Source organism: Mercenaria mercenaria, chromosome 3, assembly GCF_021730395.1.
Source record: "Mercenaria mercenaria strain notata chromosome 3, MADL_Memer_1, whole genome shotgun sequence".
Classification (NCBI taxonomy): domain Eukaryota; kingdom Metazoa; phylum Mollusca; class Bivalvia; order Venerida; family Veneridae; genus Mercenaria; species Mercenaria mercenaria.
The window spans coordinates 3,720,296-3,737,878 of NC_069363.1; the positions used below are offsets into that span (position 1 = coordinate 3,720,296).

The 17,583-nt window shown below is 34.5% G+C and overlaps 1 protein-coding gene across 3 annotated transcripts in view; it reads right to left on the bottom strand.

Annotated features, from left to right (window-relative positions):
* LOC123525564 (poly(U)-specific endoribonuclease-B-like) overlaps positions 1–17,583 on the bottom strand; it is a 97,565-nt gene that overhangs the window by 74,223 nt on the left and 5,759 nt on the right. For all 3 annotated transcript variants that reach the window (XR_008370078.1, XR_008370077.1, XM_045304705.2), the window contains exons 2-3: positions 14,362–14,462; positions 2,127–2,219 (exon numbers count right to left, since the gene is read on the bottom strand). Coding sequence is in view for 1 of the 3 variants with exons in the window: in XM_045304705.2 (XP_045160640.1) it covers positions 2,127–2,219; positions 14,362–14,462 (194 nt within the window). In the remaining 2 variants the exon portion in view is untranslated. The remainder of the gene's footprint in view (positions 1–2,126; positions 2,220–14,361; positions 14,463–17,583) is intronic.

The following is a 17,583-nucleotide window of genomic DNA, read 5'->3' on the forward strand; positions in this document are numbered from 1 at the left end:
ATGAAACTGGCGGAGCCAATACCAAACTCAATAGAGCCAATATGAGACGAGAGCTGTCAGGACAGCATGCTGTGCTATTAGGAAATGTTTACTAAGATATTACAGGGATCATCCTACAGAGCGATTAGGGTGATATCGTCGCTGTAAAGTCAGCCATTTCGCCTAATTATCGCCTCCAGGCGAAATCCGAATCGCCGATTTTTTCAGACTGTTATAATCTGTACACACAGCGTAATACACACTTGAGATGTAAATTATCGATAAATCCATGGTTAACTCCGCCTTTTCGCCTATCAAACTTCAACCAATCGTAGTGTTAATTAATATCCCGATGTAGTTGTAAGCTGCCGCCATTTTGAAAATTTTCAATCTGCTTGTAAAAAGCCGATAACTTAACGAGTGCAGACTTAAACCTTCTTCAACGTGATATTATGCATCAATCTATGTTATTTCTTGATTTTATAATCAAATTACTTCAAAATTTGTTCTAAATATGGCCAATTACTGTAAATGAATTGCCCGGGTGCTGTGGATGAAAATCGATTCCGCGGACGTCGGAACTGCCACACAAAATATTGTAAAAAGATCGCCAATATCTACAAGTTTTGTATTGTTTTTGAAAAGATAAATAAATAAATCAATTAAATGTTTAAATCTGAACAAGTTGATGCAAGAATCAGGCATTATTAAAGTGAGAGTCATAACATGTATGAAAATCATGCACCTGATAAATTTATGAGTTCATACACATGAATTTCGGATAAAAATTTAAAGGCGACTTTTTCCATAGCGCAGTTTGTACTTTAATTAGAAATCCATGATGACAATAATAATGCAATATTCAATTTCCTTCAGAAAATTTACTGAAATTAGAAAAAAATGTGCTTGGAATACCTCTGGCACTTCTTTCAAGTTATAGCAAGACCTATCAAAAGTGGATGTACAGGCGTGAAACAAGAAATACTCTGCCTTATCTTCTCTTTAAATTCTTCCACTTCTCCCTAAATTCTTTAGCAGGAGAAGTCACTTCTCCCTAAAATTTGGACCTACGATGATCCCTGTATAGCAGTAGTATAAGGGAATCTAAAAACGTTACAAGATATAGGTTAGAGCAAGGAATATTAATTTAGAAGGAATTTAGAAAATGGATAACAGGGCTACCAGTACTAAGAAATATTACAAGAAATAAGTGACATTGAGAAACATGCCATAAAACGTTCACAAATAACATTACAAAAGTCTGTCTCAAGTGACCTTGACCTTTACCATGTTCTTTTAGTTGAACAATTTTGGTAAATAGTCCCCCAAGGAACTTAAGTTTAAAATTATATTAAAATTAAGCCAGTAGTTTCTAACAAGAAAATTTTGAAGTGTCCACTATATACATATAAATAAATACAAATACCCAAAGAAAAGTGACCTCGCCTTTTGGCAGCCATTCTTTTATGAATCATAATAACTTGAACATTCTTGGTAAAGAGTCATCCGAGGATCATTTGTGTAAAATAATTCTAAAACAGAGCAGGAAGTTCTTAACAAGAAGATTTTTGGTAAGTTTTCACTGTATACATATAGGGAAAGTGACAACACCCACTGGCAGCCATGTTTTTTGACATATCAGAATAATTTGAACAGCCTTGATAAAGGGTAACACAAGAAACAACTGAGTGAAATTATTTCAAAATTGAAACAGTAGCTTAAGAGGGAGATGGAGATGTCTTTTGAAGATTTCTCTATAAAGCTATGTGCAACAGTTTGAGCAATTTTGGTAAAAGACCATCCAAGTAACTTCTAGGCCAAGTTTCATCAACTTCCACCAAATGGTTGCAGAGCAGATGCCATTTGAAGAGGAATGTGGAGAGACCAACGGTAAGTGATCACAACTGTTCACCGCGAGCACTGCTAATAATAGCTGGCATTTAACCTAGTTTTAAGTTGTAGCTTCATGATTCAAAACGCCTAAAAGCTGAAAGCTTATTATATATAAGTTAATAATTTTCTTGTTTCATGCAAACTCAACAAGACTATTTAGTGGCCATTTTTTTCGTCTGTTAAAAACCATTTAGATCTGGTGTAGAAATTCCTCAACTTGCACAAATGTTTCACAAGAAGAATGTTGTTCCTACTTCGGTATGTTTCTCTTTCAAACACTGACTCATCCAGCCACTGGAATAAAGGCTCGCTGGACTGATCTTCTCGTCGGTGATAGGATACATATCCTGAAAAACAGAATAATGCATATATAATTCCACGAAGTGTGTAAAAGAAATTGATGTAATTGCCATGTATTTCCTTTAGTTTATACAGAATTTATTTTAGGTCGATTGTGAAGGAAGTTCTACAACTTATATTAATCTCTCTCGACACCTCATTCCTGATGGAATCCATCGCCACGAGGGTATGAGAGAAGAGGCCAGTTTCCCTTTTAATGCTGAGCGCCAAGCAAGGGAGCTACTGGTACCATTTTTCACGTCTTTGGTATGACGCGGCCGGGGATCGAACCCACGACCTCCCGCACTCGAAGCGGACGCTCTACCACTAGGCTATCGAGGCGGTGTATTTCCTTTAATTTACCCATTAGAGTGAATATAGCAAATTTCCTATTTCAATGGCTTAGCTTCAATGGCATAGCAGTAGTAGTCCAATGGTTAAGGTACAAGCTGAGGTAGTAGCTTCAAGTCCCACTAATTGCAACTTCCCATTTGACACTTAAGTATTGTTTTTTCAGGAAGCCGACTAACAGGCTTGAGTGATTTGAATCAACTTAATTAAAGCTTTCATAAAAACTGATCTAAAATAAATTAGTATAAACTAACAAGAGGGCCATAGTGGCACTAAGTCACTCACCTGACCAGGACTATTTGACCTTCTATACACATACGATACACCCAATTATGAATGGTAATATCGCAATTATCTGTGTTTACCATAGAAAATCATAAAACACGCCAAGTGCCCCATTTGAACAAATCTGAGGGAGGACCATAAAATGATTCTACAAACCAAGTTTGATGGAAATTTATCAAGTAGTTCATGTGAAGAACTTGTTCAAAGTTTTTTTTCTATTTTTACCTCTAACAGCCCCTAAAAGGTGCCACATGCCCTCGACTGAGAAAAACTGAGAGAGAGGATCATACAATGATGCTACAGACCAAGTTAGATAAAAACCCATTACGCTCCAACGGCCCTGTAAAGGGGACCAAGTACCCCCATTTGAAAAATTAGGGATAATGCCTTAAAATGATGCTACAGCCCAAGCTTGATGAAGATCCATCAAGCGGTTCATGAGAAGAAGCTGTTTAATGGTTTTTCTAAGTTTACATTTAGCGGCCTCTTAAAGAGCAGTGCCCCCACTTGAACAAAACTGAGAGGACCTAACAATGATGCAAAGAGACCAAATCTGATGAGGATCCATCAAGCTGTTCATGACAAGAAGTTGTTTAAAGGTTTATTCTATGTTAACATCTAGCGGCCCCTTAAAGGGACCAAAAGCCCCTATCTGAACAAAATTGAGAAAGGACCTTACACTGATGCAAAAGAGCATGTTAGATAAGAGCCGTCATGCAGTTCACAAGAAGATGTTATTTAAAAAAAAATTTCTATTTTTAGCTCTAGGGCCACTAAATAGGGGCCAAGTGCCCCTATTGTACTAAATTAAGGCAGGACCATACACTGATGCTAAAAAGTTCAATGAAGATCCATCAAGGGGTTCATGAGAAAAGTTATATAAAGGTATTTCTATTTTTAGCTCTAATGGCCCCTAAAAGTGGCCAAATTGTTTAATTGCATTTCTATTTGGGCCCCTATTTATAAACTTGAGAGGGCATGTTACACCTATGCTACAGACCAAGTTTGATGATGACCCATCAAGCGGTTCATGAGAAGCTGTTAAAAGGTATTTCTATTTTCAGCTCTGATGGGGCCTTAAAGGGGCTGGGTGGCCTCATTTGATAAAATTTGAAAGAAGACTTTACAATTATGCTGTAGATCACTTTTGATGAAGATCCATACAGTGGTTCATGAAAGAAGTAGTGTAAATGTTTTTCTAGTTTTAGCCCTAACAGCCCCTTGAAGGGGCAGGATGGCCCCCATTTGAACAAAACTTAAAGTGGACCTTGCCAGGATGTGACAGACCAAGCTTGATGTAATTCTGACTGGTAGTTTCAAAGAAGATGTTTAAGTAAAACTGTTGGAAACGGACCAAAGACCATTCACTTACACTAATAGCTCACCCTGAACCAGGCAAAAATGCACATGCACTACTGTATAGGGGCTTTTATTTGTGGAGTTTTTATTTTCGCTATATTAACGGATTTTGAATATCAGCAAATTAAACAAAATTTTGAATATCAGCAAATTAAACAAAAGCTGTCACAAGAGACAGTGCGCTCTACTATTTCGATGCTGGATAGTGAAATTAGGAACATCTGAGGAAGCTGGAGCTGTCACTTGAGTGTTTAATGACTCCAATAAGAATGAGGATATTGGACAGCAGCTTAAGTATGTGTCAAATGGATTTAATAACAGCAGAGATAAAGTGCATCAAAACATTAAATAAGTGTAAAAGGGACATAATTCATGGAAAAATTCTGCAAAAGTAATACACCATGTGTTATCATGTGACTAATCAGTGTGGAACAACTAACTTCAGATTGAATCATATCTATTAAGTAATAACTGAGACAGAGCAGAAGTGCATTACAACTTGAACCTGAAATTTTATTAGTATAAAGGGGGCATACCTCATAACATATTGGTGCCACCACAATGGACCTTGGGTTATATTATGTGGGTGAAGATATGGAACAATCGTTTTACCTTAATTAAATCCATTTAGTAACAACAGAGATATAGTCAAAAAGCATCAAATTCAACTGAAATTCAAAGTGAAAAGAGGAAATAATTCATGAAATATTTGCACCAGAGTCACTGACCTTGTGCCATATGATGAGAAGGATGATGTGGAAGAACTTATTTAAGATAATATTGGTGCAAGAGTTATGGATGGCCCTTATGTCATATGATGTGGGTGATGATGTGGTACAACAATTTAAGTTTGAATCATATCTGTTTGGTAATAACCGAGATATAGTTTAAGTGCATCAAAACTTTAACCTGAAATTTTAAGTAAAAAGGGGGATATCTCATTAAATATAGGTGTCAGAGTTATTGCTCTTGTGTCAAATGATGTAGGTGATAATGCTAGACAACTATTTTAAGTCTGAATCAAATCCCTTTTGTAACAAAAGCGATATAGTGAAAATGCATCAAAATTAACAAAATATTCTAAGTAAAAAGGGGGCATAATTCATCAAACACTGGTGCCAGTGTTATGGATCTTGTGTCTTGTGATGTCGGTGATAATGTCAAGCAACTACCTTAAAGGGCAAGGAATGTCTGACAATGACTTAATTTTACATGAAAGCCATCATCAAGCCTTTCATAACGCTGAAAGAAGATATGGCAGTTTGAAATTTAAGAAAATGGCTGATCATGGAGGCAGCCATTTTACTGTGTTTATGACATCATTTACACACTGCTGAATTCTTTATTTAGCAAATAACCTTTTAAAAAGATTAATTTTATATGTTTCTTAAGTGTTAGGTGTAAAACATGGTGTTTCTTTCATTATAGCTGGAAAAAGTAGAGCAATCATTTAAACACAAATCCATCCAGTAATAACAGAGATAAAGAGAAAGTGCATCTAAACTTTAACCAAGGTGCGGACGCAGAAGGATGCCGATGCCGGATCAAGTAGGATAGCTCTCCATACTTCGTATAGTCAAGCTAAAAAACGTGATTTTAAATTGGACAAATTTAGTATGTTTACATGTTTGTTATAATAACAAGGGAGGATACTCTAACTTAATTTATGACAACACAATTCACTATATAAATATATTCTGACAATCATTGAATATTTGTATCAAATCAATTTCAACTTAATATAATAATTTATTTAAATCACATGCAAATAAACATAATTTATACATGAATATAATGAAGTCTATTCTAGATGTGGTGAACGGTCGGACACGTTACAAAATACACATGATTTTAACAAATACGTACATTCCTTCATTAGAAAAAGATGATTGTGATAATGTATGTTATAACATTCCTACCCGATTTACGATGGACAAAGCTGTTAATAACTGTGGTAATAAACTATTAGATATAGAGGATATTTGTTTGTTTCAGTGAAATATCAATTTTATTTCACTACTGAGCATCAAAAACTGATATTTTCACAAGTGGCGTAGCCACGAGTGAAAATGACTTTTTTGTGCTACTGTTGATTGTATTTATGTTCTAACATCTTTAATTGATAGAGTTATCTCTCATGAAAAGAAAAAACTTTTCTGCGCATTTGTAGATTTTCGAAAAGCTTTCGATGTAGTATATAGAAATGGTATATTGGTTTAAATTATTACAATGTGGAGCCTCAACAAGGTTAGTTAAAATGTTACAGAAAATATATGAACAGGTAAAATTTGTGTGAGAGAAAATGGTGATTATACTGAAAACTTTAATAGTACCAAGGGAGTTAAGCAAGGCGAGCCTTTGTCACCTCTGCTATTCCTGTTCTTTATAAATGATATGTCTCAATATACATGTATATATGATAATGCTATAGACCCTGTTTTTATTGATGAACTTAGATTGTTTTTACTACTGTTTGCTGATGACACTGTTTTAATGTTGTATCCTAAGGAAGGCCTTCAACGCGCCTTAAGGTAGAACGCGACACTTTGCAAACTTTCGAGTAGCGTCTTGAAATTTTGCATGTGTAAAGTTGACCATATTTCAAACAAGATGCAGTTTCTTTTATTCTAATAGAGCCAACCAGTTTTTGTACACAAGACGTCAAAATTGACTCCCAAAGCCCGTTTTTCAAACTGACGTTGCCGCATATCCTTGGCAACTGTTACGGGTACTGCAACGGTACCAGCCAACAAATTTTCTTCAATTATACACTACTCAACGAGAATTATTTTTTCCTTTATGGTGATGTAAAAATCATTGTTTTACACCGACAAATATTTGAAAAATGGAAAGAAAATAGCCGTTTTTGACTATAGATTGACGTTCAGTTTCGCAGCAATTTTCGGCTTTAAATCAGCATATTACAAAATCCCTGAATTAAATTTTTGATTTTTTTCAATAAACGGTGTTTGAAATGTATACCGAGTTAAATGACAAATAAAACTGGGGGGTCACCAACTTAGTTTTTTCGGTACATGTGATTTTATTTCCCCCACCCCCATGCGTTAATTTTGTACTGTAATTCGACGTCTGCAGATACGTTTGAGACATCATGATTTAGCTTATCAGCTGCACCATTTAGTGTTTTACTGGTTCTTCAAGAACTTTATACAAAACAAGAACAAACATTTTGTGCCATGGTAAGACATTTATAAATAAACAATGATGAAAGCGTATTAAAAAGTGAAATCTTAGTAAATTTCTATATATAATATAACATGCCACTGGTGCAAAAAAAATCCGAAGCGTTTGGTATCTTTAAATGCGTCAAGTGGACACAATTTGCTATAATTAAGGTGAAATGCGCCTAAATTCAGAAGTTATTGGATTCCGTTTCGACATTTTGTTTAATTTAAAATCCAGCATATTCCTCATATAATGCGTATTTTACATTTTTGATATTTCTGTAACTTTTTTCTCCGCAAACCTTAGACGTCCATTTTTGATAAACCGTAATTTCACGTCCGTCGGACTGTTTTCGTAAATCGAACTGTTCAGTCAACAAGTATCTGCATTTAAAATGGTATATAATTTTATGGTGATCACCTAACCTAAGACTCGAAATTTACGTTAAAGTTACATCAGAGTGACAAATATGACGTTGAGTTTTGAATAAAAAATATTCTTTAATCTTGTCTAATGTAAAACCCAAGCAATATAATTTGACTAAAAAGTAATATGATGATGAAACATTTATCTAATCGCAATGAGTATTTGTTTCTGTAAATCTTCATTTTAAGATAAACTCTACTTTTAGATCAAAATAGCCTTTAAAATTATGTTACCATGGGCGAAATTATTATGCTGAATTACATTATTCTACCCCTACCCCAGATAAAAATACGTAATTAAACGGGTTCTCGTATGTCTTGTGATCAATTTTTAACCTATTTTAAGAAGAATTTAGTCAAAAGAGTCCTTTACAACTTTGCAAGGATTTCTTGAATTACCTCTTGAGTTCATGATTGTACATGATTGATACACACGACATTGTAAACATTTACAAAAAAATAATAAGAAAAATTAAAAGATTTATTTAACTTTATTATAAATTTTACGTTTTGGAAATATTTCGATTGTTTCGAGAGTAGTTAGACTACCCAATTCCAAATAAAGTGCAGCCACGAGGAAACAGAATTTATATTCATTGTACGGAGGCTGTTGCTCTGAAAAGGTTAATTTATTAACAACGCTAGACAGAAACACCATCCTTTACAAAGAGGTTTTAGCTCTCCAGAGATGTGTTTTAAGAAAGGTTATCCTTGTATTCATAGACACATAATAGAAACATATTCCATATATAATACTTTTCCTAGTATTGGAGACCTATCAAACATAACAAGTACAAGTAAATACTCTGCTAAAAATGATACATATTCCATAAATAAAAAAGAAAACTGTATGTTTTGTTTAGGTTTAGCGCTGTTTTCTGTTACTATAGGCGGTTAACCTAACCAGTGTTCCTCAACAAGTAACTTTCAACTTCACCACATAAAATCGGAGGTGGAGGACGAATGATTTCGAATAGGTACCTTCTACCAAATTGTCACACCCTACCCCAGGGATCGAAAAAGCGATTCATAGAACTGAGCTAAGCGGATGGGGTAAAAGAAAGAAACACAGAAAATAGTGGTTGTGACTTATCAGCAGTTGTAACTTATCAGCGGTTAAACAAGTATAATTTTATGTTGTGATTATCTATATGAGCGACTCAAGAATCGTAACTTTGTACATAAGACCGACGGCTCTAACTTGCTAGTCCTGGTTTCGTATTTACGGGATATTAAGATTTGTACCTGTATATGTATATGTGTAAGATTTTACTTTTTATTTATTTTTATTTTAATAAGCATCTGAGATGTCAACATTCAGAATGTAACAATTTTCAAACAATTTAGCATATGCGCAGTCTGGTCAAGATCCATGCTGTCCGCTAAGGGTTTCTCTAATTACAATAGGCTTTAAAAGCGAACAGCACGGATCCTGACCAGACTGCGCGGATGCGCAGGCTGCTCTGGATCCATGCTGGTTGCAAACACACTAAGTTGGTTTTCCCACAGCGCGGCTCATATCATGATTGTCCTGGAACTCATATCTCAAACAGTGCCCTTTGCTATAAAATTTCAAAATACTCTGACTAGTAAAACCAAATCCCGTCGTCAAAATATGTGAACATTTGCGTGGAGCTGATAATTAACCGGAAGAGACCATAGAAACTAATCATATTGTCATATGTTACTAGGCTGGAGAAGTTAGAAACGAAGTAGTAAAAATGTATGACATTGGGATGTGCGGGCGTGCATGCGTGTGTGCTTATGGAAGAAAAGGGATAATATGAAGAAAAACACGAAACAATAAAATTATTAAGCTTTACTCTTGTGGAGGGCAAACTTAAAAATATATGAAACTGCTGTATAATACTGATCTATGATATTTTACAATAATTATGCTTTAACTTTTTGTTTCAAATGTGAAATCTCCGAACTATCTACACAATTGCATATGTATGAATTCTTCATTTTAGCAGTGTATTACAATGGAAAACTTGTTAAATTGGTATTTTGATTAAGAATAAGATGAAAAAAAATCATTATTATATAGAAAATATATTAAAAGCGATTTTCAAAATGGCTGAATTATGATGTCTGGAACGTATCTGCAGACGTCGAATTATGGTACAAAATTTACGCATGGGGGTGGGGGAAATAATATCACATGTACCAAAAAAACTAAGTCGGTGACCCCCCAGTTTTATTTTTCGACTTGGTACACATTTTAAACACCGTTTATTGAAAAAATTCAAAAATTTAATTCAGGGATTTTTTAATACGCTGATTTAAAAACGAAAAATGCTGCGAAACTGAACGTCAATTTTTAGTCAAAAACGGCGATTTTCTTTCCATTTTTCAAATATTTGTTGGTGTAAAACCATGATTTTTACATCACCATAAAGGAAAAAATAATTCTCGTTGAATAGTGTATAATGGAAGAAAATTTGTTGGCTAATGCCGTTGCAGTACCCGTAACAGTTGCCAAGGATACGCGGCAACGTCAGTTTGAAAAACGGGCTTTGGTGGTCAACTTTGCGTCTCGTGTACAAAAACTGGTTGGCTCTATTAGTATAAAATAAACTGCATCTTGTTTGAAATATGGTCAACTTTACACATGCAAAATTTCAAGACGATACTCGAACGTTCGCAAAGTGTCGCGTTCTACCTTAAATAACTTTAATGCGTACTGTAATAATTGGGGAATAAGTGTTAATATAGATAAAACTGTTGTAATGGTATTTAAAAAAGGTAATAGACCTGAAAACATTGAAATATTTTTTAATAACCATAAACTGAATATTGTAACAAATTTTACATATCTTGGAGTAACTTTGTCTTCTAATGGTTGTTATTATCAGGCTCAGAAATCCTTATCTCAACAGGCAATGAAAGCTTTATTTTCTCTTAACTCATTGTTTGATGTTGTTTCTTTCGATGTATCTGAGAAGGTTAAGTTATTTGATTCGATGATAGCTTCAATTGTAAATTATGGATGTGAAGTTTGGGGCTTTCATAAAGCCCCGGATATTGAAAGGTTACATATGAAATTTCTTAAACAAACTTTACAAGTAAGACAACAAACAACTAATGCTACGATATATGGTGAATTTGGACAAGTTCCAATCAGTGTTATTCGAAAAGTTAGAATTGTAAAATACTGGTTTAAAGTCATAAAAAATACAGACTCAGTTATGTATAAATTATTTAATTTACGTGTTGAAAATGGTAATTATACAAATAAATGGTCTACAGATATAAAAAAGCTACTAGATGACACAGGATTTTCATATTTATGGAATAATGTATCAGTGTCAAATACGCAAATACAAAATGTTATAAGGTGTTTATATGACCAGTACTTACAGCAGTGGTTTTTTGATCTTAGAAACCTACCTAAACTTGTAACATATTGTATGTTTAAAACCGATTTCCAAGTTGAAAAGTATTTGTCATGTGTTAAGAACGATAATTACAGAAATGCATTGTCTAGATTCAGATGTTCAGCTCACAATTTACTTATAGAAGAAGGAAGGCATAGAAATATAGACGGAAATCTTAGATTATGTACAAGGTGTAACATGAATACAATTGAAAATGAATATCACTTTTTGTTAGTGTGTCCATTTTATAGAGATTTACGAAATACCTGTCTACCAAACTATTATTGTCATTGGCCTAATTTGAATAAGTTTAAAACTCTGTTAAGTAATTGCCAGAGTAGTATTGTTAATAAGTTAGCGAAATATATTTATCAAGCATTTGCTTTAAGAGGTTAAATTGCAACTGTGTACTTGTATTACAATTTATACCTATCACCTGTATGTTTGTATGTCTATACATGTATATACATGCTTTTCTCATATTCTTTATAATTGTTTCACACCGCCATACAGTACTGGTGATGAACATTGTATATGTTTTGCCAAATAAACAATTGAATTGAATTGAATATACTATTTGATCATCTGCATTTACTCTAACTGCTGGATAATTGCTTTAACTGATACATATGATAGCTGTCTGCCCAAACAAATGCACTTACACTAACAGTTTTTGTCAGGTGTTCTTAAACCTGAAAATCTTTTTAGAAGCTCCTTTTGTTGTGACAGTGTATTGAAAAAGAGTTTGTCATCCATTGAGTAATTAGTGAACTGTTTTCAAACAAGTTAATATAATTTCAAAATTTCAAGCAAGGCAATACTAGTGTGCATGACTTGTTATAATAATGATATATAACAGTAATCCCCTGTGTTGTGAGCAAATCTAATTATTTATGATTAATTTACCTTATTTATACCCGATTATGGTGGCGCAATTTTCAAAATGTGGTATTGTCCGTAAGTATTGACCTGGCACTCATGAATATTCCGTATGTTTCCGTAAATTAATTTTCGGTGTCCGAACCTAAATAACGATATAACTATTGAAAAGCCAATTATATACCATTGTGTATCATGTGCAGATATAGCTGCGCGGACAAAGCGTTTTGTCACTAACCTCAGGGTTGTGTGTTCGAGTCCTCTTTCTGACCAATTCATTTTTTTTTTTTATTTTATCTGTAAAATTAACAGACGGAAAATTTCACATTTATCATATCTTATCAACGAAATACTCTACTATCCATCAACATTCTTATATGTACATAAAACCGTTCTACAAAATGTCATTTAAAATCTTCAGGACCGGACAAGTATTTATTCATTCATTCATTCAACGGACAATTCAAACAACTGTTGTTAACGACACAAAATGAAATGTTTCATAAAATAATGTAAAATAGATACAAATACAAACACACGGAATTATATTTTAAACAAGAGCACCGCCTTGCGGGTGCTGACGCTCATCTGATTTTTTTTGTGTAATAGAAATATTGTCCTACCAATGATTTTCTAAGTCTAAAAAGGGCCATCATTCTTGCAAAAAGCAGGATAGAGTTATGTTTCTTGATGTTCAGTGTCCACTTATGATGGTGAAAAACTGTTGCAAGTTTTAAAGCAATAGCTTTGATAGTTTATGAGAAAAGTTGACTTAAACATAATACTCAACCAAGAAAATGATTTTCTAAGTCCAAAAGGGGCAATAATTATTGCAAAAAGCAGGATGGAGTTATGTTGCTTGCTGTACAGGGTCAGCTTATGATGGTCAACAAGTGTTGCAAGTTTCAAAGCAATAGCTTTGATAGTTTAAGAGAAAAAGTTGACCTAAACATAAAACTTAACCAAGAAATCTGATATTTTCACAGTCCAAAAGTGGCCATAAATCTTGCAAAAAGCAGGATGGAGTTATGTTTCTTGCTGTACAGGGTCAACTTATGATGGTGCAAGTGTTGCAAGTTTTAAAGCAATAGCTTTGATAGTTTAGGATAAAAGCTGACCTAAACATAAAACTCAACCAAGAAAACTGATTTTCTAAGTCCAAAAGGGGCAATAAATCTTGCAAAAAGCAAGATGGAGTTATGTTTCTTGATGTACAGGGTCTGCTTATGATGGTGAACAAGTATTCCAAGTTTCAAAGCAATAGCTTTGATAGTTTAGGAGAAAAGTTGACCTAAACATAAAACTTAACCAAGAAATCTGATATTTTCTAAGTACAAAAGGGGCCATAAATCTTGCAAAAAGCAAGATTGAGTTATGTTTCTTGCTATACAGGGTCAGCTTATGATGGTGAACAAGTATTCCAAGTTTCAAAGCAATAGCTTTGATAGTTTAGGAGAAAAGCTGACCTAAACATAAAACTTAACCAGGCAACGCCGACGCAGACGCCGACGCCGACGCCGACAACCACTCAAGTGATGACAATAACTCATCATTTTTTTTTCAAAAAATCAGATGAGCTAAAAATGGTTAGAAATGAATTCGAACCCCTAGTAACGCGATTCCAAATCGGAGAGCTTACCACTACACCACTGTGCCGTTGATTATTTTGAAGATAAAATATTTTCAAGACACAAATATCGCGTAGAAACACGAAAACACCCGAAAATATTGGCGAAGATTAATGAGTGCCAGGTCAATACTTACGGACAATAAAAAGTGGACAATCAGAAACTCAATCAAGTATTCTCTAAAGAAAAAAAACAACACTTCTGCAAAAATATCATTTCGCGTGTTATGAAAATGAATGAATTTAAAAACCTTGAACCAGTCCATTTTGGAAAAATAGCGAAAAAAAAAAAAAGAACCAGCAAATTCAATGCCATATACAGTATAATGCAATGTTTGAACATTCTGATGACTCAAAACAGCCATTCTAAATCAGCATGAAGACTTACATTTTTCATGTAGTATTTCAGGTATGGAACACACTGGGTATGTTTATAACACAAAATGGACATCAAACGCCAAGACCGCAAAATGCCCTTGTAACTCATAACAGTAAAACCACAAAACAACATGAATTTCATTCCTTCCAAGCAGACATAATTATCATGCTGTGGGTGGGTAAAAAAGTGAAGCCTACCTAGTCCCTGCATTGACTTTTACTACTTTTCCCTTCTTATATTTATTATGTATTTCTTTTTATTAAATTATAATAGACTTACTCTGGAGATCTATAGTAAAGTCTTTGTCCGGGTAACATTTGTTGTCATCTAAATTCCATAACTTTGTCAAAATTTCTGACAATTCCTCATCTGGCTGAAACCTGAAACAAACAGTTACAACTAAAATAAGCTACAATGTGAATGCACTTTCTTGTCAGGCCATACTAATATTATCAACAAGAGGGCCATGGTGGCCCTATATCGCTCACCTGTTATCATTGCACTTGAGGACAAGAAGGTACTCAGAAAAAATATCTAATTCCGAAGGACAGGAACAACAAAGGGAAGAAATTTAACCAAAAAGAAAAAAAAATTCTTACAAGGTACAGATATGTCAAAATACACCTAAAAATTGGAGGTACCATCCATACATGTTGTACCACAGAAAAGTGGTCTTGGTTTTTCCCTACGGCCAATAATAAAAAAGTTATTAAAAATAAGCTACTTATAGTAACATAAAAGGGAAGTAATTAAATTTTTTTTTATTGTAAGTGAACAAAAGAAGGATCTACTAAATAAATCTGTTGACATAAATGAAATTTCAGATCAGTATCTTCATTAGTTACGGAGATATACCTATTTTAATTTGAAATAAAGGGAGGTAATTTGAGATAAAATCAGTCCATAGTTATCTACCCTGATTGTCTCAGTCCAACTAATGACAATAATGAAATTTCAAATAAGTCCTATAAGTACTTACTGATATAAATCCATTCTGATTACAATCAGGGGAGGTAATCAGATATAAAATAACTCTACAACGTACAATTGGATCTGATTCATCATGGAATCCAAGATTTATTGTTGTTGAAGATATTTTTGAAGTTTGTATCAAATAAAACCATAAATGAAGTCTCTATATGGCTGCAAAAGCCAAAATAGCCAATTTTGGACCTTCAAGGGGCCATAACTCTGGAACCCATGAGGGAATCTGGCCAGTTCAAGCAAGGAACCAAGATTTTGTGGTGATACAAGTTGTGTGCAAGTTTGGTTAAAATCAAATCATAAATGAAGCTGCTATTGTGCAGACAAGATCAAAATAGCTAATTTTGGCCCTTTCCAGGGCCGTAACTCTGGAACCCATTACGGGATCTGGCGGGTTAAAGGAAGGAACCGATATTTTTTGGTGACACAAAGTTTTTGCAAGTTTGATTAAATTCAAATCAAAAATGAAGCTGCTATTGTGCAGACAAAGTCAAAATAGCTAATTCTGGCCCTTTCAGGGGCCATCACTCTGGAACCCATCTGGCCAGTTCAAGAAAGGAACCAAGATCTTATGGTGATACAAGTTGTGTGCAAGTTTGGTAAAAATCAAATCATAAATAAAGCTGCTATTGTGCAGACAAGGTCAAAACAGCTAATTTTGGCCCTTTTAGGGGCCATAACTCTGGAACCCATAATGGGATCTGGCCAGTTCAAGAAAGGAACCGAGATCTTATGGTGATACAAGTTGTGTGCAAGTTTGGTAAAAATAAAATCATAAATAAAGCTGCTATTGTGCAGACAAGGTCAAAATAGCTAATTTTGGCCCTTTTAGGGGCCATAACTCTGGAACCCATAATGGGATCTGGCCAGTTCAAGAAAGGAACCGAGATCTTATGGTGATACAAGTTGTGTGCAAGTTTGGTAAAAATAAAATCATAAATAAAGCTGCTATTGTGCAGACAAGGTCAAAATAGCTAATTTTGGCCCTTTTAGGGGCCATAACTCTGGAACCCATAATGGGATCTGGCCAGTTCAAGAAAGGAACCGAGATCTTATGGTGATACAAGTTGTGTGCAAGTTTGGTAAAAATAAAATCATAAATAAAGCTGCTATTGTGCAGACAAGGTCAAAATAGCTAATTTTGGCCCTTTTAGGGGCCATAACTCTGGAACCCATAATGGGATCTGGCCAGTTCAAGAAAGGAACTGAGATCTTATGGTGATACAAGTTGTGTGCAAGTTTGGTAAAAATAAAATCATAAATAAAGCTGCTATTGTGCAGACAAGGTCAAAATAGCTAATTTTGGCCCTTTAGGGGCCATAACTCTGGAACCCATAATGGGATCTGGCCAGTTCAAGAAAGGAACCGAGATCTTATGGTGATACAAGTTGTGTGCAAGTTTGGTAAAAATAAAATCATAAATAAAGCTGCTATTGTGCAGACAAGGTCAAAATAGCTAATTTTGGCCCTTTTAGGGGCCATAACTCTGGAACCCATAATGGGATCTGGCCAGTTCAAGAAAGGAACTGAGATTTTATTGTGATACAAGTTGTGTGCAAGTTTGGTAAAAATAAAATCATAAATAAAGCTGCTATTATGCAGACAAGGTCAAAATAGCTAATTTTGGCCCTTTTAGGGGCCATAACTCTGGAACCCATAATGGGATCTGGCCAGTTCAAGAAAGGAACTGAGATCTTATGGTGATACAAGTTGTGTGCAAGTTTGGTAAAAATAAAATCGTAAATTAAACCACTATCTTGCAGACAAGAAATTGTTGACGCACGCATGCACAACGGACGAAGGGTTATCACAAAAGCTCACCTTGTCACTATGTGACAGGTGAGCTAAAAATCCTTAAAAAAACCCCTTGATTTAATAAACCTAATACATTGTAGTAATAACAGCACTGTCCAGTATGTTTATGTGGTGCTTGCCCCTTTCAGATATTTCACTTATTTCTATATCTTACATTTAACAACAAACCATTTTTAGAACCAGATGCCTCCACAATTATTATCCCCCGCCTTCAGATACAGTTCTGGCATTGTCTGTCCGTCCGTCCTTCCAAGCTTACATTATTTTGCATAATTAGGTGGCTATAGTAACAATAGGTAACTGTACCTTTTCTTTGGTATCATTCATTCCATAAGCCTTTATGTGGCTATTTTTCTTTTACATGGCTAAAAGAACAATAGAAACAAAAGAATAGCCACACAAATACCCATAAATTTATGTAGTAACATCCTTCCATCCATCTGTCCAGAGCCATATCTAGGAAGCTGTTTAGAATATTTAAAACAAGAGGGCCATGAAGGCCCTGTATCATTCACCTGACCTATTAACCTAAAGATCATAAAGATTAACATTCAGACTAAGTTTCAAGAAGATACAGTCATAAATGTGGCCTCTAGAGTGTTAACAAGCTTCTCCTTTGATTTGACCTAGTGACCTAGTTTTTCACCCCACCTGACCCAGATTTGAATCTGACCTAAAGATCATCAAGATTAACATTCTGAC